Genomic DNA, 26,176 nt, shown 5'->3' with positions numbered 1-26,176 from the left:
TTTTATTTGCAAAATTAGCCACTTGGGGGAAATAAGATTTGTTTGACAGTTCGATTAGTGCCGGTGAGAAGTAAAGCGGGATAGATTTCAACGAGTCGACTTGAGAGTACGGAAAATGTCCGCGTTTTTGTGCGTTTGTTGGTGATTTATTCTATTTTCTAAATGTTTTAATGATATTCTACTGTATAAAGTGAAAATGGCGAACAGATCGAAATTAACGCTAGATTGGAAGAAACGGGTGAAATCTGAGTACATGAAAATTAGGGCCAGCAAGCGACACAAGCGAGCGGATGAGGTAAAGGCTGCTTGGAATCGAAATCGGTACGTTTATGGCAATTGAATAATAAATTTTGCAAGTTCTCTAGTTTAGAGTATTACGATTCAGATTGTTTTTTTTTTCTATTCATATAAAAACTTAAGCAATGTTTAAGTACGGTAGCTCCAGTTTTCGAAGCAGCTTCATTTTATTTTATCATTGGTTGACTTGTTTATTATTATCTTAGTCAAAAACTTTTGGAGCTTCTGGTAAAGGAAAACGACACTTGGTTGACGACAAATGCCGTTTGGACACAGAATGAAGCTGAGCTTCCGCATGTGGAATGCATGAAAAAAGCAGAAGTCATTAACCACGAAGGAGTTCATCAGACTGTTCCGATCCGGGTGATTAGTGCGGTCACTCCGATACCTACAATGTACACTTGGGCTCCGACTCAGCAAAACTTTATGGTAGAAGATGAAACTGTCCTGCATAATATCCCCTATATGGGCGATGAAGTGCTAGATCAAGATGGTTCGTTTATCGAAGAGCTGATCAAAAATTATGACGGAAAAGTACATGGTGACAAAGAAGGAAGCTTTATTGACGATTCTATTTTCGTGGAACTGGTTCACGCGTTAATGCAGTACACTGGCAGGGATGTTGATTCTAACAGCAATGACAGCTCGAAGTCGGTAAAGAGTACATCGAAAAACACATCGGAAGAAACAATTAAAGACCCACAGCCTTCCAGTTCTCGAACGAAATCGAAACCAGACAAAGACGAAAGTACGAGTGAAGTCTCGAAAGACGATACCCTTCCGAAATTCAAGTTGGAACCATTTGTTGTTGTGAAAAAGGAAGTCATCGACGAGAAACCATTTCCATCGCCGATCATTTTTCAAGCTATCAGCTCTCAATTTCCGGAGCATGGTACACCGGAAGAGCTGCGCGAAAAGTACATCGAACTGACTGAACGTGTCGATCCGGAACGACCCCCAGAGTGCACGCCCAACATCGACGGGAAGCGAGCTGAGTCCGTGTCTCGCGAGCAAACACTCCACTCTTACCATACTCTCTTCTGCCGACGTTGTTTTAAATATGATTGTTTCTTACACCGTAAGTATTGATTTTTATGTTGTTCACTGTGATATCTTTTGGCCAACAATTCACTGTTTATAAGCGTTTTAAAAGTTTTTTGCTCTACTGTTTTGGCTAAACATTTGTATTCAAATTTCGATCCTCCCAAACCTCTCGATCGTTAAATATCACAAAAACACGTGTACTAAAACACTGCTCATGTGGCGCCGCAGGAAACCCACTTGTTGGCGAGCCGCCAAATCGTAAGTTATTACAAAAAAAAACAACGCAAAGATCAGAAAATAAGTTCAATACTTCTAGCAAAATAGTTATTTAGTTTGATCAACACGCGTTTAAAATTTTCGTTTCAAAACTTTGTATCATCTTCCTAAAACAAATCAGTAACAAAAAAAACTCATTACTTTCCTTCAAATGTGCCCTAGTGTCTCGTGTCATCTCAGCGTAAGTCACACAAGCCTCATAACATCCATTTTACTTTACTCAATTCTCTTGATCCTCATGGTTGTGTTTCAATTGGTACACGAATTGAAGTGAATAGGGCAAATCCTTGTCTTTTTGTTTACAAGCACCACCAATACGAGCTTTCTTTGTTTAACCCGTTATCTACCTCTGGTCATGGAAACAAAATTATCATGAAAAGCTATGCACCACACAAAATTCATGCCTGTTACTAAAATTTAGCGCATCTTGCCTTGTTTCAAACAACTTTTAGACAATCGATTTTTATTTGTCATCATTCACGGCAAACAGGTCTGCAAGCGTGTCATCCCGGTCCCAATCTGCAAAAGCGACGCTGGCCGGAATTAAAACAATCCGCGAAACCTTGCAGTGCATCTTGTTACATGCTGTTGGTGAGTATGGGGAATCAAGCTATCTAAGTGTGTCAACCTAAATTCTAAACAAATGCTTTTACTTCTAGGAAGGAATGAAGGAACGTCTGGCGGTGGACAATAAAAACAAAACTCCAATGGATTCCGGCAACGAAGCCAGTTCCGAGGATAGCAACGATAGCAGCCGTTACAGCAAGGAAGCGCCCTTCGGTAGCAAAGAGGGAACCACTAGCGGTTCCAACGGGCAACGTTCCGGCAACGATTCTGTCAACAATTCGGCCAATCTTCTTACGCTGTTGGGTTTAGCGGATGAAGAGTGGAACGGTTCGGACAAATCGTTCTTCCGGACGTTACAGAAAACTTATTTGAACAATTATTGTGCGATTGCCGAGGCGATGTTGATGAAAACCTGTCAGCAGGTGTACATGTTTGCCCAGAAGGAGGCGGCAGACATTCCGTTGATTGAAACCAACAAGGATAACACACCACCACGGAAGAAGAAAAAGAAACACCGGTTGTGGTCCATGCACTGTCGAAAGATTCAATTGAAAAAAGATTCCAGCTCGAACCACGTGTTCAATTTTACACCTTGCGATCATCCTGGACAGTGCGATGCAAATTGTCCTTGTATTGGAGCGCAAAATTTCTGTGAAAAATTTTGCAACTGTAGTAGCGACTGTCAGAATCGATTTCCCGGTTGTCGGTGCAAGGCACAGTGCAATACCAAGCAGTGCCCGTGCTATTTGGCTGTTCGTGAATGCGATCCCGATCTGTGTCAGACTTGCGGTGCGGAGCACTACGAGATATCGAAGATCACATGCAAGAATGTCAGCGTACAACGAGCGTTACGTAAGTCCTACATTTCGCTCAGCACTGGGACAGTGAAGCTAATTTTTATTTTCATTTAGATAAACACTTACTAATGGCACCGTCGGATGTCGCTGGATGGGGTATATTCTTGAAGGAGAGTGCCCAGAAAAACGAGTTCATTTCAGAGTATTGTGGGGAAATTATCTCGCAGGACGAGGCCGATCGACGGGGAAAAGTTTACGACAAATATATGTGCAGTTTTCTGTTCAATCTCAACAATGGTTAGTAGTATTCAGGAAAACATTGAAGAAATTGGCTTTCAAACGAAGTTTTCATTGATCTTTGCTTACAGACTTTGTAGTAGATGCTACACGCAAGGGAAACAAGATACGTTTCGCCAACCATTCCATCAATCCGAATTGCTATGCTAAAGTAATGATGGTCAATGGTGATCATCGGATTGGCATCTTCGCAAAGCGAGCCATTCAGCCGGGGGAGGAGTTGTTCTTCGACTATAGATACGGACCAACCGAGCAGCTTAAGTTTGTCGGCATTGAACGGGAAATGGAATTTCTCTAGTTCGATCAATTGTTTCTTGACAATATTTTCAATTGATTGACTCTCGCAGAGTTGCAGGACTAAAAACGAAGAAATAAACATTTTTACTTTTACATTAACAAGCTACACGTTTTTGGCTACATTAGCGATGATCGGTTTTGGCCGTGCCTTGAACAGTACTTTATGCTTCACCACCGCTCGAACGATATACTCAGTTTTCGGAATAGTTTTGTGTTCGACGGCCAGCGTTGAGTCCAGTACGGTTCGGTTGGACGATGCAATCGTACTGTCAAGGTGACTGACTTGACTTACGTCCAACATCGTTTCGTCTACCTCGTCTACATTGGAACTCTTCGCGCTCAGATCCGTCTTTTCAATTACCAGCAACGGTTTATCTATTTTCTGTAGACGACCATGAAGTATGTGATGACCGATGATGAGGATCTAGTTGAATAAAAAATAGAAGATAGCATCAGGCGAATGTAACATAACAAAAGCATTGAAGTTATTGTACCGGTTGTCCATATTTGTTATAAATTAAATCTCCAATAAATTGGCCTGCCATGACGCGATCTCCACGTACTTCCAAATCACCCTGGAGCTCCACAATGCACCATTCTTCGATATCGCCGTCAGGATTAGGACTGTAAATGAATGAAAGTTATTGTTCAGACATCTGTTAGAACTGTCTCTCCGATACTTTCTCATAATTTCATACTCCTCTTAGCGGCTCTTTAGTATCACTACACGGTGGAAACAAAGTGAAGTGATTGTGGGTCCTTATTACGGAAGTCGCTTGAGAAAAATGTTACTTGGAAGAGTTTGATGTGACTATAAGCATCACGTGACCAACATTTTGTTGGAAAAACTACTTTACTACAAAAAATATAAAATGTGACATGTAAGTAAAGCGAATGTGGAAGTGGAAGTGAGAACGGTAATAAGGGCCAGTATTTAGTTTTCGTCTACAGCCATACAATTTGGACTACTGCAAACGTGAAGGTTATTCTACTTGAGTAACACTTATACCGCGTAGAATCTTTGTTTCGCTCGAGACTACAGCATACCAGGAACATTTTATATGAAGGAGTCTTGTTTGTTTGATATGACATCTGTTAAACATATTAGCCCTTATTACCGTTCTCACTTCCACTTTCACATTCACTTCACTTACATGTCACTTCACTTGATTCACCTATTACCAATATCACGCATAGTGAAGTGATCACTGTGGTGGAAAAAACAAATTTTTTCAACAAAATTTTGGTGGCGTGATGTTCATAATGACATCAAGTTCATCCAAATAATTACTTTTGTCTTTGGAGCGACTTCTGTGCTAAGGACCTAAATTCACTTCACTCTATTTTCACCGTGAAGTGATACCAATAATAAGGGTCACAATCACTTCACTTGGTTTTCACCGTGTAGTGATACCGGTAATAAGGGCCATTTAGTATACATCAAGTTATTGAATAAACAACATTATATATTTTCATCGTGTAAAAAATGTCGAATTTTGTGTTTGAAAGTAGTAACTTTTTATTTTTTTTTCTTAACGTTTCGTTTTCGACTGTTAGGACACCTAACACAAATATTGGATATCCCTAGATGATTATACCAGAATCGGCCAGTATAAGCCAAAAATAACGTTTTCGTTCAGAACGTTAGTAAAGACTTTATGTATGCTCAGCGGTTTATGTTGGACTGGTAGGTGGCATAACTGTTCAACATAAACTGTTATGCACTATGCTCTATCAGAAGCAACATGCAAAAGGTGGTTTGAACGGTTCAGAGATAATGATTTTGATATGAGATATTAAGAACGTGGAGGATCATCAAAAAAGTTTAAAGACGTCGAATTGCAAGCAATACTGGATGAAGATGATACTTCTAGTCAAAAGTGAATGGCTGCAATGTTAAAGGTTGCACAAGGCAACCAAAATTTTGAATAATCAATATTTTCTATTAAACAGATCAATCACTGGTCATAATACCGCATAATTAATGTGCAATTGTACGATGAACACATTTGGTCGATCGTTATTCACAATACAAAGCTGTAAAAATTCGAAGAACTTCGAGCATGCGAACGAGAACTTTTTAACAAAATTTATGTTCAATTTTTCATTGCGTGCAATTAGAATTAACGATTTGTCAGTCTTCCAGGCTTTCGTAGAAAGCAATTAAGTTTGCCTCATTATTACGATAGTCCCACGACAAAAGGGACTAACTACAAATGAGAGCCTCTCTTTGTTTACTTTCTCTTTTGATTATAACGGAGCCGAAGTGAGGCATCAACATAAACTTCATAACTAAATTGTTCCGACAAGAAGACAATACTCTGAGTTTGGTGGGATGTGTTAGCCCGGGGTTGGCCGTTCAAGGCATAGAGCGCAGTTCTTAAAAACCGGTTGTCGTATGTTCAAGTACTAGCCATGCAATGATACTGCACGCTAAGAATCGGCTGCGAAGTCTGTTGAAACAGAAGATTAATCAAACAAGTCAACAGAAAGTTTTAACCAGTAAAAAATAAAACAAAAAAATCTGGTTAATCTATCAGGTGTACATTCTTCTTAAAAAAAAACGACTGACAACCAAATATTCAAATATTTTGGATTTACTATCCAGGGATAATCAAGAAAATTTTCAACCCAGGAAAATCCTTGATCACACCTGATGTCCCTCGCATTGGTTGGTGGGCTTGACGGTATTGCAAACATCATCACATACAATCAATTAGCGTTACAATTTAATAAAGATATGCGTTACAGCTTTTAGTTTCATAATTGAATTAAATGAATAATATATGGAACGACTTGAATAAGATGTTGATTGCATTACGCTCCAACATCCGGGGTTGGAGAGGCCGGTAGGGCTTAACTGAGCTCTTTTTTATGTTTTATTTTCATACTACCGGCCCTTATTACCAGTGTGAAGTAAAAATTAAGTAGAGTAAACGTATCCCAATTGGGTTCCACACGATTACAATAAATGAACGGTAAATCGAGTCCATCTTTGACGTTTATTGGTGGTTTATGTACCATGGAATACTGTGGAATGAAATAGAATATTGTAGAATATAATAAAATAATAATGACCGAACCAATGAGCAAACCACTGATAGCTGTCAAAGGATGTTCATCCAGTTTGTATTGTGAGGATGTATCGTTTGGGACCTGATGGGTGAGATGATGTGTGAATGAAATGTAAGAGTAACTGCATACAAGAACGGTAATAAAGGCCACCGTTTCAGCTCAGGACTAACGATCGACCAATAGAAGAGATAGAAATTGGGTAACGGTACCCCCATTTATCTCAAATCCATTAGTCATTTCATGTACGAAAACCATTAGTTAGAGTGAGATCTGTTATCTCTGTTTGATAGATTAATTTCAAGAGTAAATGAAAGAGTAAAGAAATTTGGAGCATTTTTTATGTTTTTTTCGTTAAAACAGCAGTATTGAATCATTTCCGAACTACTTTTATGTGCCATTGCTTCTTACAGACGAGGCAAAGATTTTGTATTCGATTTTATCTCAATAAATTTATTGAAAGTCGAGTAATCGGTAAAATAACATGGTGACTCTACTATTGAGATGACTAAAGGCACACAAATTTTAGTTAGAATCTATTAGAATAGAAATAGTAACTCAATGTTGTGATGCTTGCTTGTGGAATACATGTAGGTATATATGCATGTGTGTATGCGTGTGTGCCTGTGTGTATGTATGTGTTTTTGTGTGTACAACATATATTATACCGTTCCCTCGGGTGCGTTGTATCAAATTGGTTGTGACACATTTAGATTGTGAGTCAGTGTACACCAGATGTTCAAAACTTGAGCGGAGCGTGAGCGGATGGAAATACTATCAAGGATCAATCGAAGATAACGAAATGTGAACATGCTGTAGCAATACTACTAAAACCCAAGTGTCAATATCATTTAAATAAAAACGCATGTCCTCAGTTCTTATCCGTCAAACCATGATGAGCTGCTCTACAATGATCAAACAAACACTAATTTTTTTTTTTGGAAACGGATGACTGGATGAAGAACAAGAAATACGAAAAAGCTGAAAGAATTAGAAAGGAATATTGGTCAGAACATAAACACCACTGTATACAACTAACTTCTACATTTAAGGCAACAACATAACAAGCCAGCAAAAGTACGGAGTGAAAAATGACAACAAGAAACACTTAAGAATGACAGCTGAATAGAACACTGGAATTGAGGTAAAACAGAATATAAACTATGAACGAAGGTAAGAAAACCAACATGAATAAATAATAGAAACTGTTGGGTAATAATATAATTTCCTCATATTGAAAGAGGCGTTTATATGGCGCGCATGCGCTAATTCGGCCTGATACAAATCACGGGGAGGGCAATACATTTTGGACAGGGCTGTAAAAAGCTGATTGGAACCCTTTCCCCACCAAAATGTAATATAAGGATAAGGATAAGGAAAATCCTGACATCTTTACCAGTATTAGACTGTAATTCACCTGGTCCTTCCTGCCGGACCAGTTCATCGCTACAAATGTCAGCTACGATGGATTAACGAGACTGCGGATGTGCAGAGCCAAGTCTAATTCCATCAAACGTTTGTACACTGAGCAAAAGCAATTAAGAGTCATACGATTAGGATTTATTAACCATGTAGAAATCAATTCCATTGAGAGGTAGGTGTTTTTTTTTTGATAAACAGTCTTATGATTTTTTTAATTGTTATCTATGCATAGTATAATTGTTCGCCTTATATACTTCATCAACAGTCCGTAATGATTTCATCATTGACAAAATGCGAACGAGGAAGGAATTTCGGATCAGAACTTTCCGGTTACTTCAAGACATGCAATAGTAATGTATAAACTGTTCTCGCAAATTTGTTTCACTCCAGCATTGGAACCAACTGTTAAAACTTAGATAGATAATCAGAACGAAAGGATAATGTATCACAACGAAAAGGAAAGAGGATAATGTATCACAACGAAAAGGAAAGAGGATAATGTATCACAACGAAAAGGAAATCAATTTCCTTGTCATGGGAATCACGAGCCATCAAAATTGTAAATAAATGTGATGTGTGATTAGTTCTTTTTAACAGTTGGTTCGTGAAATGTATGTATAAAAACAAGCTCTGAATTGTGGAACAAAATTACGATATTTATAATATGATCATAAAACGTGATAAAAAAAATCATTCTAACATTTGTATGAATTTCAAAAGACTATCCTATAAATATCTAAAGTAAAAGACTTGAAGAATTACCCCTGTATATCATAAAATAAACTTATGGAATACTTTTATAATCATTATGTCTGAAAGTCATAATTCGTTCTTATGACTTTCGAAGTTCATTTTGCCAGAGTGTAGACTGCTCATTATTTTAAACTTTTAAACAACAAAATGAAAGTCCATCATCATTATACCGAACACAGTAACTGAATACATCTTACAATGATGAATAAACACAAAAGAAAATACAATCTTCATATTTACTAGAGATCTGCTTACAAAAAAGATGTGTGAAATACAGAGCTAATAAAAGTCATTTTCATTGACTCAAAATAGACGAAAATGACGAGAAATTACTGTCACTCTCAGCTTCGCTTGCAAACTATGAGAACGAAATCCATGTCCAGTCAATAACATAAGCGGGAGAGTAGTTTCAAAATTGTGTTTTTTCTTTCATTTGCCCTTTCAGTCATTTGCAGTTTTCAGTGAAAATCCCATAGTATGCAGTGTCGATATTCAACCGAAGCTGTGATAATTGAAAATGTCAGTAAAGGTTTCACAATAACTTTTACCTGTTGGTACTCGAATTTGTAGTAGTTTTGGTTTCCAAAAAGGTAATTACTTCTAGTAATTACTTCGATTTGTCATTTTTTAGTCACTATTTACAGCGAAGCGTCACCGATTTTCATTTTTCAATACATCGATGAAAGAATAAGAATTGAAATTCTGCTGATGCTCCCTGAAGACGTTAGTTTGGTTTCGTCTTGTCATAGAAAAAAGAGTGACGTTGGCAATTCGACCGTCCCATGACAAAAGGGCCTAACTGCAAATGACAGTTTCTCTTTGTTTACTTTTTCTTTCACGATTTACCGAACAGATTTTATATTTGACGCTTTAATCTTCGCCAAACTTTCAAGGTAAAACTACAATCTTTCGATTTATATCAGAAACTTTAGAGAATTTGAAATAATGGCTCCGTAATAATCAAAAGAGAAAGTAAACAAAGAGAGGCTCTCATTTGTAGTTAGGCCCCTTTGTCGTGGGACTATCGAATTATTCTCTCTCATTTTTTCAATGAGAAACAAAAATGCTTCGTGTCTCTTTGTTTGTTCTGGTGTCGGTCATTTACGAATGAGACAGTAGAATATTGAAAATGAGGCTGTTGAATTGGATTCTTTCATTGAGAATGAGTGACAATTTTAAGCTCTGGTGAAATACATAACTTTTTGAACACCAACAATTTCGTTGCGCATTTGATCTGCCTTTGCATCGAATTGAAAAAACTTATTCCTTCGGACAATACCGAGTTTTGCGATCTAGTTTACAAAAAAGCTTGGTGTTCTAGCATCAGATGCGGTTCTAGCATTAGACTGACGTAAATCACTTCCTCTTTCAATACGATCACACAAATATCGAGGCAGTATGCCATTTAGGATTTTGAAAATGAATACCATGGATAAGTAGTAAATTCTCTGTTTCACTGAAAGCAATTGTAATGCGCTCATTAGACAACCTGAGGAAGTATATCTACTACATTTTAGAAATTATCGCAGATTTGTGTGTTATTAGCAAGAAACAGATGATTTCAACAATAGTCAAGTTCATGTTTACTATAAATGGTATCGGCTCTAGAATAGTAATATTGAACAGTATATTGTATGAATAACTAATACGATTGAGATGGTTAGGCTAACCATGACCGAATCTTTATTTACATTGTAGTTTTCGCTATAACCAGAGCCATGGTATTTTTAACATTTCACTTCTAGTTATTTCGAAACTAAAGGCAGTGGTTGATTCAACAATGCTGAAGATCAGCAGAACATGAGCTAATGTTAAAAAGTTTTATGAATTTGAATTCTAGAACAAGAACAACAAAATAGTTTCATGGAATTTTATTTTATTTTCACATCATATTAAATGATGACATGCCTAGTGAAATGTTGAATAGCAACGTGGACACTGAGGAGCATTGTTTAGTAGCAGCAGTTGATCAAAGGCTCTGATGTCCGGTGAATTTTTTCCTGAAGCAGGAATGAGCAGCATGAAAGAAATTAATAGCCAAGTCCAGATGTAAACCTCGTTACCCACCTGCGATATGTTGGATGTTATTTCTACAGCGACCGATAATGAATAATAAATCGTATACGAGACGTTGATTTCACTGGAAAACGTAGCCGTTGCCGGAAGAATGGTTGGAAAATTGAATTTCAATGACGAAAACTATTAAGGCTACAAACTTTACTCACCTGCAAGACCTACCAAATTACACAAAGTCATCATATAAAATATTTTTTTCATATCAATCACTGATGTGTTACCCACGTACGAAATTTTCTGTTATATTGTAACTTTATGTGACAATAACATAGAACATTCGTTTATTGACAATTTGTATAGTCAGCACAAATGAAATACATAGTCGGTTAAAAAACAAAAAATACACGATAATGTGATTACTACATAAATTCTGTTGATATGGACTACATGAATAGTGTTTTCAAACTTCATAATCGTCTATCAAACCATGTATCTATTTATGGTAACATTATTATACTGTGAACATATTCACATGGTAGCAATAACTATTTCGCTTCTCATATATCAAGGCTCAAGAGCAATTTCACCTTACTAGAAATTGTGAGTTTAACTATTTGTTCTTATATTTGAGATGACTACCATTGTCAGTATGACCATGCCAGAAAAGTCATTAATACAAATAGTTTAGTCAAGTCGTAGTCTTTGTTGTCTAGTAATTTATACAATACAGATGGTGAATAGTCATATATCATGCTCTTGGCTACTATTTTAACGTATAGTAGAAATGACAATGAAAAACAGTTTGCGGTTACTATGGTTCTTTTCTCAGTGTACGAACGAAATGTCCCATTCCCGTTTACGGACGAATAGACGAAATGCCGTGGTTTCGATTCGTCAGTTTAATCTTGCGAATCAACCGTTCGAACACATTGAAAAAAGTTTAACCGATTTCTAACAAAATTATTTTCGAATCTAAAGGTGATTTGTAATCAAATCATAAATTTGTGTTTTGCATAAAACATTTTGAAAGCATAGCTGTATAGTAAAATGCTGTTTTTTTTCTGGGGAGCCCTTTGAATATATGCGAGGTTCAAAGTTTTTACGCATCAATTTTACATCTATTCAGTACTTCATAAAAAAACGCCATGAGTAAACATGCTTTATTTTATATTAAATGCATGATTTTAACAGTTCGGCTGAAGAGTTCGTATCGTTTAATAGAAACACACATTTTTTGCCAAAATTCGTTTTTATTATTCAACATAATTGCCATCAGAGGCGATACTGCGATTATAGCGATCTTCCAAATTTTCGATACCATTTTCGTAGTACGATTTGTCCTTTGCCTCAAAATAGGCCTCAGTTTCAGCGATTACCTCTTCATTGCTTCTAAATTTTTTACCAGCGAGCATTCTCTTGAGGTCTGAGAACAGGAAAAAGTCACTGGGGGCCAAATCTGGAGAATACGGTGGATGAGGGAGCAATTCGAAGCCCAATTCGTTCAATTTCAGCATGGTTTTCATCGACTTGTGACACGGTGCATTGTCTTGATAAAACAAAACTTTTTTCTTCTTAAAATGAGGCCGTTTTTTTTAAATTTCGTCCTTCAAACGCTCTAATAACGTTATATAATAGTCACTCTTGATGGTTTTTCCCTTTTCAAGGTAGTCGATGAAAATTATATAATGCGAATCCCAAAATACAGACGCCATAACCTTACCGGCCGATTGTTGAGTCCTTCCACGCTTTGGGTTCGGTTCATCGCGTGCAGTCCACTCAGCTGACTGTCGATTGGACTCCGGAGTGAAGTGATGGAGCCATATTTCGTCCATTGTTATATATCGACGAAAAAAATCGGTTTTATTTCGATATAACAGCTCCAAACACTGCTCAGAATAATCAATTCGTTGTTGTTTTTGATCGATTGTGAGCTCACGCGGCACCCATTTTGCACAAAGCTTTCTCATATCCAAATATTCTTGAATAATATCACAGACTAACAGACATGACAGTATGAGTAAATTCTTATAAAAATAATTTTTCGTGATGCACTAGTTCCACCTATATTGTACTGCGCGAACTATTTACTATCGGTACACCCCTTGTGTTACGTAAAATTTTTTTTTACTAGTTGGTTTCCCCTCGTTTGTCAACACCGATCAGCTGCTTGCAGGGATGCCTGATTTCGACAAAATATTTGATAATGAATCGTCACAATAAATTATTGGATTACGTTGATAATATATTCAACTTTTTTAGCGATGCTGGAAGGTGAACATTTATTTTTCTCAACGTTGTTCATCTAGACTATTTTTGATTGTATTGCGTTAGAGGATGAGAAGTAGGCACAATTCTGTATATAGTTTGGGCAATATGTATTGAAACTGTATCCTGCATGAAATTGCATGGAGGTATGCAATTATGGAGGTAATCAATACATTACAGGTAATTCTGTATGAATGGCAACTTGTTTGGTAAATGAAAAAAATAAACATAGTCTAGATGACAGACAGGATGTTTTTGAGAGGGTAACGTGACGCCATCATGACATATGAGAGTACTGTCCCAACTAAGGGAATATTCGAAATGACCGTTTATATGGTTAAAGAATCTAATTTGAGTGTCCTGTCTGTTAGTCTGTGATAATATGTCGAACACGTTCCTTTGATATCTTTAGGGTGTCAGCTATCTCGATCAACTTCACTTTACGGTCATTGAAAATCATTTTGTGGATTTTTTTCACGTTTTCGTCGGTAACAGCCTCTTTTGGACGTCCACTGCGTTCATCGTCTTCGGTGCTCATATGACCAGTACGAAATTTTGCAAACCACTTACGAATTGTTGCTTCGCCCGGTGCAGAGTCTGGATAATACTCATCAAGCCATTTTTTGGTAGCGGCGGCACTTTTTTTCATCAAAAAGTAGTGTTTCATCAACACACGAAATTCCTTTTTTCCATTTTTTTCACAATAACAAAAGTAGCTTCACTCAAAATGCAATATCTCACAAACTAATAATCAGACAGCTGTCAAATTTATACACGTATCTTTTGAAGGTTGGTACTAACTGAAAATGGTATGGATTTAATTCTAGTGGCGCCCTCTCATAGAAACGATACGAACTTTTCAGCCTATCTGTTACCAATGTAATAAATATGAAGGCTATCGAAAACATGACAAAATTGCAAAAAAAAAGTGCAACATATTTTTCGCAGATACTACTGATCGGACTGCTATTTTGAATATTTTTTTTACTTTGCACGAAGCTAAATTTGAAAATTTCATTTACCGACTTAAATAAAGTTGGTCCTGAGCAAGGGTGGCAAAAACTCGCTCATAAGATTTGATTTTTTCTATTCATCAGCTCATCACATGATTTACGATGCAATCCGAAAAATGATGGTAAAGATGAAAATCATCGCTGATTTAAACAAACACACTCACCTATACAGAGCACCGCTGACATCAAATTATGATGGTATTGATGGTTCTCAGTTTTGATTTCATAGCATTTAACTCTCATTCCTAGTTTTAAAAAGTGAGTACTGAGTTTGGCATCACTTTACCGAGCTACACCGGTGAGTGTATTCTTAAACCACAGAGCTGCCAACACAACCCAGATTTTCGGTTTTGTTTTTGCTGGTACTCAAAACGAACACGAGCATTAATGTACGAAAACAAATGTCGAACCGTAGTGTGATGTATACCATAAACGATTGACTTTCATGTCTCGAGCTAAACACAACTGGCTACTAAAACGAATGCGTTCTCCAGCATGCGAGAACATGTCTTGAGAAATGGATTGAAATGGCATCGATTCGAACATTGGCCGCCCATGGCAACTCTGGTGGGTGGGGAATACAAGCGAGACAGTTTCATAAGAATCTGATTTAATGTGTTGATGTGCAAACCCATCAAATCACAACTCACAAATCGTGTCTCAGTGGGTTCTAATATTTGATGAGCAGTCAGCGCTCATCTGCTGATTGCTTGACACTACGATGTTGAGACGATGTTTTCTCTATACGAATGGTTACCCAGTTACTCAACTCGTTCAGTGATGCTTTTGAAACCGATTTGCAGGTGAGCTGAACTCGGTGATGATGAAGTACTGAGTTGATTATTGCCAGCCCTGGTCCTGAGTACGATATTTATTTATTATGTAGCATTCGTCACTTCCTTGATGCTTGGAATCTTCCTTAAAAAAGTACCTGCGCTACCGATCCTTCTTTTGCACAGGAATCGCGTACGTACACGTTCGAGTGAAAACAAGAATGGCTTGTTCGTATTCGTTCGAAAGCATGTGTTCGTCGAATAGTCAATACGGACGTGCACACGACTTTGCATGTATAAATGTCTGTTGGATATCTGTTCTTTGTGATATAATATAACATACAATAATATAATATAATATAATATAACACAGCATAATACAATATAATGATATAGTGAAATGCAGTATAATACCATACAACATAATATAACATAACAAAATATAATATTTCTTTTTTAATAATAATAATAATAATAATGATTAAAATAATAATAACAACAGTGTACAATACAATTTATTATAATTCAATTCAATATATAACAAATAATGCAACAAACAACAGAACCACATGTTGCAATATACTATGATAAATATTGCACATTAGGATGGACTTCAAACTTCAAGCCATTTCGCACCCTGTTATTCTACTACTAACGCAGAAGGCGATAGCACCCAGTCGACGCTGTTCTATTGACCAAATGTCATCATAGACGCTCGGGGAGACATGAGCTAGGAACTTGTGAGGACTTAGTTATCTCACCATTTGACGACCAGAAAAAAAACAGTCTAATGAGATCTACCACATAAATAGTTATCAACCCATTTATGTACCATTCCTCCGATGCCAAAACGTCTTTATGTCTGCAACAATAAAGGTTTAGAATTTGTTCTGAAGGCTCGCTACTGATCCAAGAACACTTCAAAAAATACTCTCATTACCCTCGATTTTCTCTTTCCATATCGCAAATACTAGGTTCAAAGTGGTTTCGCAACAGTATCCCTTTCGATATCATGATTGTTCCGGTATAAGCAAACTATTAGAGCTCAAATAGTTAATCAGCTGATTTTTAACAAGTTCCAGATTTTTCCCAGCGTGTGCAACACGTGTTCTTTGAATCAAGCCAATACTACTAACTACTATAAATTGTTAATAATTGTTTGATTTTAGTTATTAATTATATTATTATTATTATATTATTAGTTTTAGTTATAGGGTGCTATACGATATCTACAAGAAGCGTGAGCTAATTAAGCAAGAAAGTATTCATTATCATATTCTTTACAACGATTGACTTGTGATGCAAGGTTCACAGATTAATCTGTGTTTCACATTTATTTGGGGGGTTTAGTACCTCTTTTCAATATGTTGCTCAGATTTCTGACAGTAAACACAGACTAACACTGAATCTTCAAAATTACGCTCTAACATGACGAGACCTTTTTTTTCTCACAAAAATGATCCTGTGTTACAATGTTAACAAAAAATAGATGCAATATGAAATTATATCGTGAATAGTCAATGACCAAACCCAAAGATTTCCGACAAAAATCGATGCAATTTTCAATTGAATCGATTCGCTCTCTGTATTAGTGAGCGAGTTAGTATATAAGTTTCTTTTCCCCATTACACAATACAAGTAGGTTTACAATGTTCCCTACACAAAAATCACAGAATTGCGGAAGCAAATAATGTCTTCGTGGTAATAACCAAATCATGTATATAATAGGGCTGAAAAGTCACCACTTGTGGCTGAACACCCAATTTGAATCCTAATAATTTAATTTTAACTCATATTCCAATAACCAGTTATTAAAAATAACCAAAGATTTATATTGCTAACAAATGTTTATTCTATGTGAAAATGATGGGAATGGCACATTTCCCCCTGGCAGTCTTGCCCCACCTCACCCTACTAGAACTAAACACCATGCACTTGCTTCTAATAGAGCTTTAATGGAAATGCATGGTTATTTCTAGAAAATGAATGTTATCGTTGAAATTAAAAAAAATGAAGCTAAAGCTCCTCAACGCGTCCAGAAATTATTTATTTAAAACTAAAAAATTCAAAATGGTAGGTTTGTCAAAGTTCTAGGTTATCGAATCGAGGAAATGACTGGTTTGACGGCGAATGTCAGCAGTTGGTCGAAGAGAATAATGCAGCAAGGACGAGGATGCTACAACACCGCACTAGAGCGAACGTGGAACGATACAGACAGGCGCGGAACAAATCCGGTTTTCCCGGAGAAAAAGCGCTACCAGGAACACCAAGATCTCGAAGCGATGGAACAGCTGTACCGCGCAAATGATACACGGAGGTTCTATGAGAAGGTGAACCGCTCACGTAGAGGCTACACGCCACAGGCCGAAAGGTGCAGAGATAGCAGTGGTAACCTTCTCACGAACGAATGTGAGGTGATCGACAGGTGGAAGCAGTACTATGGCGAGCATCTGAATGGCGAAGCACAAGATACAGAGAACGGTACAGGAAACAATCTGGGTGCACGCTCCCCTGATCTGTCGGAGATAAGTGAGGAGATCGGCAAGCTGAGGAACAAAGCCGCGGGCAATGACCAGTTGCCAGGCGAGCTGCTCAAACATGGAGGAGAGGCACAGGCTAGAGCGCTGCACTGGATGATTTCTAGAATTTGGGAGGAGGAGATTCTACCGCAGGAATGGATGAATGGAGTGGTATGTCCCGTCTACAAAAAGGGCGATAAGCTAGACTGTTGCAATTACCGCGCAATCACATGGCTGAACGCCGCGTAAAAGATACTCTCCCAAATCCTTTGTCGTCGTCTATCACCAATAGCTAAGGAATTCGTAGGGCCGTACCAAGCGGGATTTACTGGAGCCCGCGCCACTACGGATCACATATTCGCGATAAGACAAGTACTCCAGAAGTGTCATGAATACAACGTACCCACGCATCACCTATTCATTGACTTCAAAGCGGCATACGACACAATCGATCGAGAACAGCTGTGGCAGATCATGCACGAATACGGTTTCCCGGATAAACTGACGCGATTGGTCAAAGCAACGATGGATAGAGTGATGTGCTACGTCCGAGTATCTCTCTCGAGTCCCTTCGAATCTCGGAGAGGGCTACGTCAAGGTGATGGACTTTCTTGTATCTTGTTCAATATTGCCCTGGAAGGTGTGATTCGAAGAGCGAAGATCGACACGAGTGGCACGATCTTCCGAAAGTCCGTACAACTTTTTGGCTTCGCTGACGATATTGATATTGTGAAAGCTGAAGCTAGGCGTATCGGACTGGCCATAAATGCGTCGAAAACAAAATACATGAGAGGAAGAGGCTCTAGAGAAGAAACAACGCCTCCCACCACGAATATTGATAGACGTTGACCATATCGAGGTGGTTGATGAGTTCGTGTATTTGGGCTCACTGGTGACCGCCGATAATGACACCAGCAGAGAAATTCATAGACGTATTTTGGCAGGGAATCGTGCGTACTTTGGACTCAGAAAAACCCTTCGATCGAGAAAAGTACGCCAACGCACGAAATTGACCATCTACAAAACGCTCATTAGACCGGTTGTTATCTATGGTCACGAGACTTGGACTATGTTGGCAGAGGACCAACGCGCCCCCTTAGTGTTTTCGAAAGAAAGGTACTGAGGACCATCTATGACGGAGTGCAGATGAAAGACGGAACGTGGAGAAAGCGTATGAATCACGAATTGCAACAGCTGCTAGGAGAACCACCTATCGTACGGACAGCTAAAATCGGACGTCTACGATGGGCTGGGCATGTCATAAGGTTGCCGGACGACAGCCCAGTGAAAATAGTTCTTGAATATAATCCAACTGGTACAAAAAGAAGAGGAGCGCAGTGAGCAAGGTGGATCGATCAAGTGGAGGGTGATCTCAGAAGCATCCGTGTCTTGAGTGGCCTGCGACGAGCAGCCATGGACCGAGTTATGTGGAAACGTATGCTTGACACAGCAAAGGACACCCCAGGCGTATAGCTGTTATTACCGTACTGCGCCGGTTGCCTTAGAATAATCCACAACAGCTCGCGAGTTATGAAAGTTGAGCGATGTTGATTGGAATTGACACACTGCATGTTCGACGTGATTTACACGTTGAAAACAAATCTAAAATTATTAAATTTCGATAGCCACGAACGCCACCTGTACATTGGGATTTTTGGATTTAGCAAAAATAAAATGGCATTACAATTTTAACTTTACCACCACACACTTCTCATAAGATGCAACCATTTGACAGAACTTCATTTACAGTTCATTTAAAACAGCTTACGACCATTCTCTGCATGCAGATCTTTGCAGCAACCATTTACAATTTACGAAATTGAAGAATGCGTGAATGCTGCGCATGGCACTGCAATTACTACAACGAATATAACATTTGGATTTCAAAAGACAGGAATTTTTCCTTTTAATCCACAAACATTTTCTGTATCAGACTTTCTAGGAAGTAAATTTACTTACAGAAGCTTTAGCACCGAGAACATCGTCGAAAATTCTAACATTGTTGCTACCATTGATTCAATTCAGTCTGACATGTTCTCTAACATTGACAATATTCCGATGGCATCCATAGTGCCAAAAAGGCAATAGAATTTCTGGTGTGGATTTCTACAAGGACAATCCCAAGAAAACATACGAGGGTTCCCAAGGGTAAACCAAGAAAATGTAGAGCACGAGGAAAAAATATTACCGCTACAGATTCGCAAACAAAGGCAGACAAAGTCATTTCATATATAATACTAAATAAATCTGATTTTTATTAAAAAAAAGAGACATGTTCAAAAATATAACAAAATTTTTTTCATACAGTTCTATGTATATTTGTTCTTTCCTTGACGGTGGTTCAATTATCCCCATGGAGTGGTTCAAGTATCCCCATGCATGGGGATACTTGAACCATCTGACATAATATTGTAAAAAGCTGCTATTTATGTCAAAAAGCGAATTTACATTTATTGATTACATTGTATATCGAAAAGGAAGGTGGTTTGTTTTGATTAATCGTAGGTGAAACATATTTTACCCCAAATAGTTTAAAAGATATATAAATTAACAAAAAAGTGGTACAAGTAGCCCCACTCTCCCCTATGGTATAACGAAATGAATTCCTTTTGGGGTTAGATTTCACATGCAACCCGGCTATCACCCTCATTCTTGTTTACGGCCGTATGCGATACGTTCGAAAGTATATCAAATTCGTATTCCCGTTTACGTTCGAATCCATCACTTTTTTAAACATCGTACATGCATAAAAACAACGCCTATCCATCTTTAAACTATCAGTTCTGTAACAGATTTGAGTTGTAATTAAAAATCTTTGATATCATTTGTTATTTGACTTGTTTTTTCGCTGATTTTGTATCATAATGCTTGCTTACGTCCGTATCGACTATTCGACGAACACATGCTTTCGAACGAATGCAAAAAAGCCATTCTTGTTTTCACTCGAACGTGTACGTACGCGACTCCTGTGCAAAAGAAGAATCGGCAGCGCAGGTAGATTTTTTAGGAAGATTCCAAGCATCAAGGAAGTGACGAATGCTACATAAGAAATAAATATCGTACTCCGGACCAATTTCATTCATGTCGGTAAATGAAATTTTCTAATTAAACTTCATGCAAAGTAAAAAAAAGCTTTTAAAATAGCAGTCCGATCAGTAGTATCGGCGAAAAATATGTTGCATTTTTCTTGCAATTTGTCATGTTTTCGATAGTCTCCATATTTATTACATTGGTAAAATCATGCATTTAATATAAAATAAAGCATGTTTACCCATGGCGTATTTTCCATAAAGTACCAAATAGATGTAAAATTTGATGCGTTAAAACTTGGAACCGAGCATATATTCAAAGGCTCGCCATAGAAAAAGAGCATTTTACTGTACTGCTATGCTTTCTAAATGTTCTATGCAAAACACAAATTTATGATTTGATTACAAATCACCTTTAGATTCGAAAATAAATTTGTTGGAAATCGGTTAAACTTTTTTCAATGTGTTCGAACGGGTGATTCGCAACATTAAACGGACGAATCGGAAACCACGGCATTTCGTCTATTCGTCCGTAAACGAGAATGGGGCTTTTCGTTCGTACGAATGATGTTCGAATACACGTATCGTTTGAAGCTAAACTGGCATACATTCTAGTGTTTCATATATGGTTAATCACAAGAATTGAACTGATTTCATCAAGGCTTAGCATTTATTTGTAGAAGTTTACTGATATTTTAATATTCTGTGTTCGAATTCATTCGAGTGAAAACGAGAATGGCTTATTCGTATTCGTTCGAAAGTATCCGTTCGTCGTATGGTGGATACGGACGTAAACAAGAATGAGGGTATATAGCATTTATGACGGCATATTATTACATTAACATCCTGCAGGAAAATCTAAAGGGATCGCTGATCTAGGCGGGTCGGACCAAATTACATGCAACAAGTGTTGAAGGAATCCGCGTAAAAAAAGGCAAAGCTAAAGAATTGCCAAATGTTTTAGAATTGCATGATACGTTCAGATCTGTGGTCAACTAAATTTCGTTTTGAAAATAATCGAAAATCAGAATTGGTTTAAAAAAATCGGGATAACACCAGATCTCGACGCTTTATACATTCCTAAAACAAAACAAGAAAACCGGATAACTTCGGAAAACCGCGCAAAAAAACAGCCGCGTAACAAAACCAAAAACTAAAACTACGTAAGAAAAGACCTCAGTGTACCAAAGAAGCGATTTTAATTTTTTTTAACCGAGAAATTCAAAAAATGATGAGATGGGCATTTTATTCTGCCAATCCTATATATGATAAATCAAACACCAGAAGTTACTCTGTTCACCAGATTTTATTTTGTTAACAAAGCCTTATCACATTTTCATGCTACTCTAATTTTCTTCAGTTTTGAGGACTCGATTCAAGCCGTTCGATTCTACTACAGAACGTTTTCTCACCCTCTAAATTTCTTAAACAGTGGATGCAAATGCTCCTTTCTTTTCCTGAATTCAAGGTATACAGCATCGTCTGCTCCGGACATAGAGCTAAGTCCTCCCGTGCGCTTGGATCCTCCCGGTCTCGGAACACCTACGCCTTCGCCAGGAATACGTTCATCCTCACAATCCATATCCGAAGCGGAAAGAACCTGCTGCAGCAGTTGTCCTTGCTCTTCTCGTGTTTTGTAAAACAAATCCGGATCACTGTCCATTCCCGCCAGGTGAGTAATAACTTTGTAGCTGTATCCCTGGTTCACCAGGAACCGTTGTCGCTTGCGCGAATAGCCCATTTCCAATGTATCCTGGGAAACGAGTGTATAGAAAAAGGCATTATATTCCTCGGCGATCGCTCCCTTCTTGGCTCGTAGAATTCGACCAAGACGTTGAGCTTCCTGTCGGCGAGAGCCACCGTGGGAGGATATCTGGACCAGCACGTTTGCTTCCGGTAAATCGAAACTGGTATCTGCCACCTTACTTACAAATATGGTATTCACCTTGGGGTTGAACTTGAAGTTTTGAAGGATTTGGATTCTTTCGCTTTGTGAGGTTGGACCGTAGATGTACGGTTTATTCATTTTGATGGCGTAGTGTTTCAAGGCAAACACGTTATCGCTAAAAACAATTGTTTTGTCACCACGTTTCTCATGATAACGGATCAAATACTGACAAGCACGGAACTTAGCCGGATTCATCACGTACAGCAACATTTTCTTGGAGGTCTTAGTTACCAGATATTCACGATAAAATTCCGGTGCCATCGGACACCACACTTCGGCACATTGAACTCGGGCAATGTAACCGCGCTTCTGAAGTTCCAACCAGTTTGCTTCGTACAGTTTGGGACCGATAAGAAAATTCAAATCTGCAATTTTGTCATCCTCTCGAAGAAGCGTAGCCGTAAGTCCCAGTTTGCAATGAGACTGAACGATGGTCAAAACCCGTCGGAACATTTTTGCCGGAATGGTGTGCACCTCATCCAGTACCATAATGCCCCATTCTTGCTCTTGAAGCCAGCGCATAGTTTGCTCTGCTTCCCATGAGCGTTTTTGGGTATGCGTAATCATGGAATATGTCGTTACCAGAATTCCACATCCCATGGGTTTGTCTTTAGCTTCGGACGTGAAACGGCAAATCATGCTATCGTCAGCAGTGGACCACATTTTGAACTGCTGTTTCCATTGTTCAACTGAAACGCCACTGTTGCACAAAATCAAGGCTCGTTTGCGAACCGTGCAACAAGCTGTTACTCCTACAAGTGACTTTCCCGCACCGCAGGGAAGTACAATAACTCCGGAGCGAGCTCGCCCATTGCCAAACATTTTCCGCAAACTTTTCTCCTGATAAGGACGCAACACAGCTGCCGGTTTCAAGTCAATGTTAATATCGGCATTGATCGTATCATTACGAAAATCATACTCCGCTAGAAGTGGGAATTCAATTTCAATGCACCGTTTTTGCAGAACCTCGATTTTCTCTTGGTTTACCTCAAATGAAACTGTGTTGAAATTCGATTCTTCTTCTTCCTCCTCATTATCCATTTTGTCATAAAAATTTGTTATATCCTCCGGAACTGCCACTGCCGTCGCTTCCGGATTTTCAGTTGCTTTCTCACCATCAGCAGCTGCGGCAGGTACCGTAGTTACTGGCCCAATCTTGGTTGTTCCAAACGCGGTTATCCCTTTTGTTTCCATAGTTTGCGTTATGAAGCCATCACCTTCTTCGTTAGTCCGACGCAACCGGCAGGATTGAATTACCGGATCTTTCAATAGCTTTTGCAGTACCTCTGGGTGTGGACTTTCTACAAAATATTTGTTGTGCTTCAAAACTAATTTCACTTTGCCGTAGGAAAGCGTACACAACCGAATGAACTCCTGAATACCATCCGGAACAGTACATTTGCTCAGTCGCTTCAGATATTCAATAATATCGTGTGTTTGAAGCCCGACGGATACGGCAGCGTACAAACTATACGCCGTCAGTTTGTATTCATGGATATGTTCCGGACTGAAATAGGTAAGTAGTTACTCCATCACATCTGAGGTTAATATTTATCGTTACATACCGACAGACAGGTTCTGAAATTGCAATCAAAAAATCGTGTGCATGTTTATAAACAGGGGAAAAAGATTCTAAAAATATGTGCCCATTAGGAGCAACCCATAGCGGCCGAGAATTATTGTCTGGTTTCAGCTCCATCTGCGACCGATAATCCTTGGCTCCATACTCATCCTCTTGGATGGCTTCGTCGATTTTCTCTGCGTTCTTAGTAGCCGCATCCGGAACAAAATCACCGTCCAGATTACTGTCGTCATCATCGGTGGTCAGCGAGGAATAAGCTTCATCTTCTGCCCGACGTTTTTTGTTCCACTTGTTTTCCACAAATCCACCGGCGTTAGCGGTGGATCCACTAGATCCACCGGCCGAACGATCCTTTTTCGATGATTTCTTTGGAGGTCCCATCACGGAACACTATCTATGCCAATTTTTTTTATTTATTACTCGAGTTACGAACTGCTATACGACAGAACGCGAGAACATGCACGAATCGAATGTTGACATTTATTTTCATGTTTGACAAATCGTATTGCACCAACAGTTGGGAGTCTGACAGTTTGGGACCGAGTATATTTTGAGAGTTATTAAGTACTTACTTTTTTATATAGACAGGCATACCGTATTGTTGATACTACGTTTATAAGTGGAATGCACTAATTAAAATAGTTAAACATAAAATTTTTCTACCACAACTTTTAAACACACTCAATGAACTTGTTGACGTTATTATCGTCTCATATTCAAGTTTATTTGGCGCCAAAGGCATCCACAAATAGATCAACTGTATAATAGATCCGCAAGGTCTGTCAATCCCTGGTGGCGTTTTTCAATAAATTGCAGCCCGGTGGCAACAATAAGACGCTCCAGCTAGTGCTATCGTAACCAACATCTCAGTCCTTCGGGGCCATCAAAGCTAGCAAGTCAGTGAGAGCAAAGTAAACAAAATGAAGTAAACTACAACACTTCATTGATTGTGAAAGTCAGTATTACAATTTGGCAGCGCACGTTTCATAACGATATCACATTTATAATCAAACATAAAAAAATCAACTTTCACAGCTAAATATCATAGATATTCAGCAACTACGAACTTATATACTTCTTCGTTGTTTTCGTCTTTGCGGAAAAGATGATGGTCACGAAAACATGGCGGCCTAGCAGGGACTTGAGTAAAACAGTAAAACGCATTATGCCCGCCGATGCATTTTTCCCAATTTATCAAGTCCCTGCTAGGCCGCCATGTTTTCGTGACCATCATCTTTTCCGCAAAGACGAAAACAACGAAGAAGTATATAAGTTCGTTGTTGCTAAATATCTGTGATATTTAGCTGTGAAAGTTGATTTTTTTATGTTTGATTATAAATGTGATATCGTTATGAAACGTGCGCTGCCAAATTGTAATACTGACTTTCACAATCAATGAAGTGTTGTATTTTACTTCATTTTGTTTACTTTGCTCTCACTGACTTGCTAGCTTTGATGGCCCCGAAGGACTGAGATGTTGGTTACGATAGCACTAGCTGGAGCGCCTTATTGTTGCCACCGGGCTGGTTTTACTTGTACCCAGAGATGCCATTTATACAGATTTATCTGTATTATACAGATTCTAACATGCGCATAAGCGACACGATCATTAAAAGTGTCATTACTAAAAAATAATGACACTTTTAATGATCGTGTAAGGTCTTCGAGTTCAGTAATGACACGAGTAATGATGGAATTCCGGATTTCAGTCAATTCAACGACGAAGTTTCATAGTTTTTTTTATCCACAATTAAATTGCAATTCCATATATATATCTAGTTTGAAATTGATGACTTTATTAATGGAATTGCAACGCCCAATATGCAACGTCAAGTCGGCTCATACAACTCTCAGTTTGACAGTAAAGTTCCATGATGCCATTACTTATACCTCAAATAAAGTACTGTCTCTGAGCGTATCTTTTTCCAAAAAATCATCTTTTCTTTTAGTTTTTCATTCATTTGGCTTCTCCAATATATGTTTTCACTCAGTCATTGAAAAAAATTGAATATCAGTTCAAATTGGTTTCAAATTATAATATAAATGGATTTCACAGATTTTCATATTAATTTGTGATTTGTCCGTTGATTGATAGACTTTTATATCGTCACTGGAATCAAATACTAAAAGATAGTTCAGGCAGAAAAGTTAAATTTGTTCTTTCTTACTTTTTGTGACATCTGTATAAATATGTATAAAATTTAGAAAA

The 26,176-nt window shown here is 38.2% G+C and overlaps 3 protein-coding genes across 4 annotated transcripts; 1 reads left to right on the top strand and 2 right to left on the bottom strand.

Annotated features, from left to right (window-relative positions):
- The first annotated feature begins 42 nt into the window (after positions 1-42).
- Positions 43-3,677, top strand: LOC131435417 (histone-lysine N-methyltransferase E(z)). Of its 2 annotated transcripts, XM_058603277.1 has the most exons (7): positions 43-321; positions 504-1,375; positions 1,570-1,599; positions 2,108-2,208; positions 2,277-3,036; positions 3,096-3,278; positions 3,350-3,677. In XM_058603277.1, exons 1-7 carry the CDS (start codon positions 197-199, stop codon positions 3,574-3,576), a joined length of 2,298 nt encoding a protein of 765 aa, XP_058459260.1. In that variant the 5' UTR covers positions 43-196; the 3' UTR covers positions 3,577-3,677. The 2 variants fall into 2 exon arrangements, with proteins under 2 accessions (XP_058459260.1, XP_058459261.1); XM_058603278.1 differs by lacking the exon at positions 1,570-1,599 and having other exon boundaries at positions 44-321.
- LOC131435418 (chromosome transmission fidelity protein 8 homolog) lies at positions 3,635-24,682 on the bottom strand. The gene is made up of 3 exons (XM_058603279.1): positions 24,540-24,682; positions 4,070-4,199; positions 3,635-3,999 (listed from the first exon to the last, which is right to left on the bottom strand). Exons 1-3 carry the CDS (start codon positions 24,557-24,559, stop codon positions 3,679-3,681), a joined length of 471 nt encoding a protein of 156 aa, XP_058459262.1. The 5' UTR covers positions 24,560-24,682; the 3' UTR covers positions 3,635-3,678.
- On the bottom strand, positions 21,742-24,453 carry LOC131435416 (general transcription and DNA repair factor IIH helicase subunit XPB). The gene is made up of 2 exons (XM_058603275.1): positions 23,951-24,453; positions 21,742-23,892 (listed from the first exon to the last, which is right to left on the bottom strand). The coding sequence occupies exons 1-2, from the start codon at positions 24,346-24,348 to the stop codon at positions 21,846-21,848; spliced, it is 2,445 nt and encodes an 814-aa protein (XP_058459258.1). The 5' UTR covers positions 24,349-24,453; the 3' UTR covers positions 21,742-21,845.
- Positions 24,683-26,176: the final 1,494 nt, after the last annotated feature.

This window comes from Malaya genurostris, chromosome 3, assembly GCF_030247185.1.
Source record: "Malaya genurostris strain Urasoe2022 chromosome 3, Malgen_1.1, whole genome shotgun sequence".
NCBI lineage: Eukaryota > Metazoa > Arthropoda > Insecta > Diptera > Culicidae > Malaya > Malaya genurostris.
Note: the sequence above shows the minus strand (reverse complement) of the source record. Positions and strands in the feature narration are given on the sequence as shown.

Excerpts from the sequence above, each read along its gene's own strand:
- LOC131435416 (XM_058603275.1), bottom strand. The coding sequence starts at position 24,348 with ATGGGACCTCCAAAGAAATCATCGAAAAAGGATCGTTCGGCCGGTGGA. Across the intron at positions 23,893-23,950 it reads ATTTCAGAACCTGTCTGTCG|TCCGGAACATATCCATGAAT; the intron begins GTATGTAACGAT and ends TACCTATTTCAG.
- LOC131435418 (XM_058603279.1), bottom strand. The coding sequence starts at position 24,559 with ATGCCTGTCTATATAAAAAA. Across the intron at positions 4,200-24,539 it reads ATGCCTGTCTATATAAAAAA|TCCTAATCCTGACGGCGATA; the intron begins GTAAGTACTTAA and ends ATTCATTTACAG. Across the intron at positions 4,000-4,069 it reads ATAACAAATATGGACAACCG|ATCCTCATCATCGGTCATCA; the intron begins GTACAATAACTT and ends TTATTCAACTAG.
- LOC131435417 (XM_058603277.1), top strand. The coding sequence starts at position 197 with ATGGCGAACAGATCGAAATTAACGCTAGATTGGAAGAAACGGGTGAAA. Across the intron at positions 2,209-2,276 it reads CATCTTGTTACATGCTGTTG|GAAGGAATGAAGGAACGTCT; the intron begins GTGAGTATGGGG and ends TTTTACTTCTAG. Across the intron at positions 3,279-3,349 it reads TCTGTTCAATCTCAACAATG|ACTTTGTAGTAGATGCTACA; the intron begins GTTAGTAGTATT and ends CTTTGCTTACAG.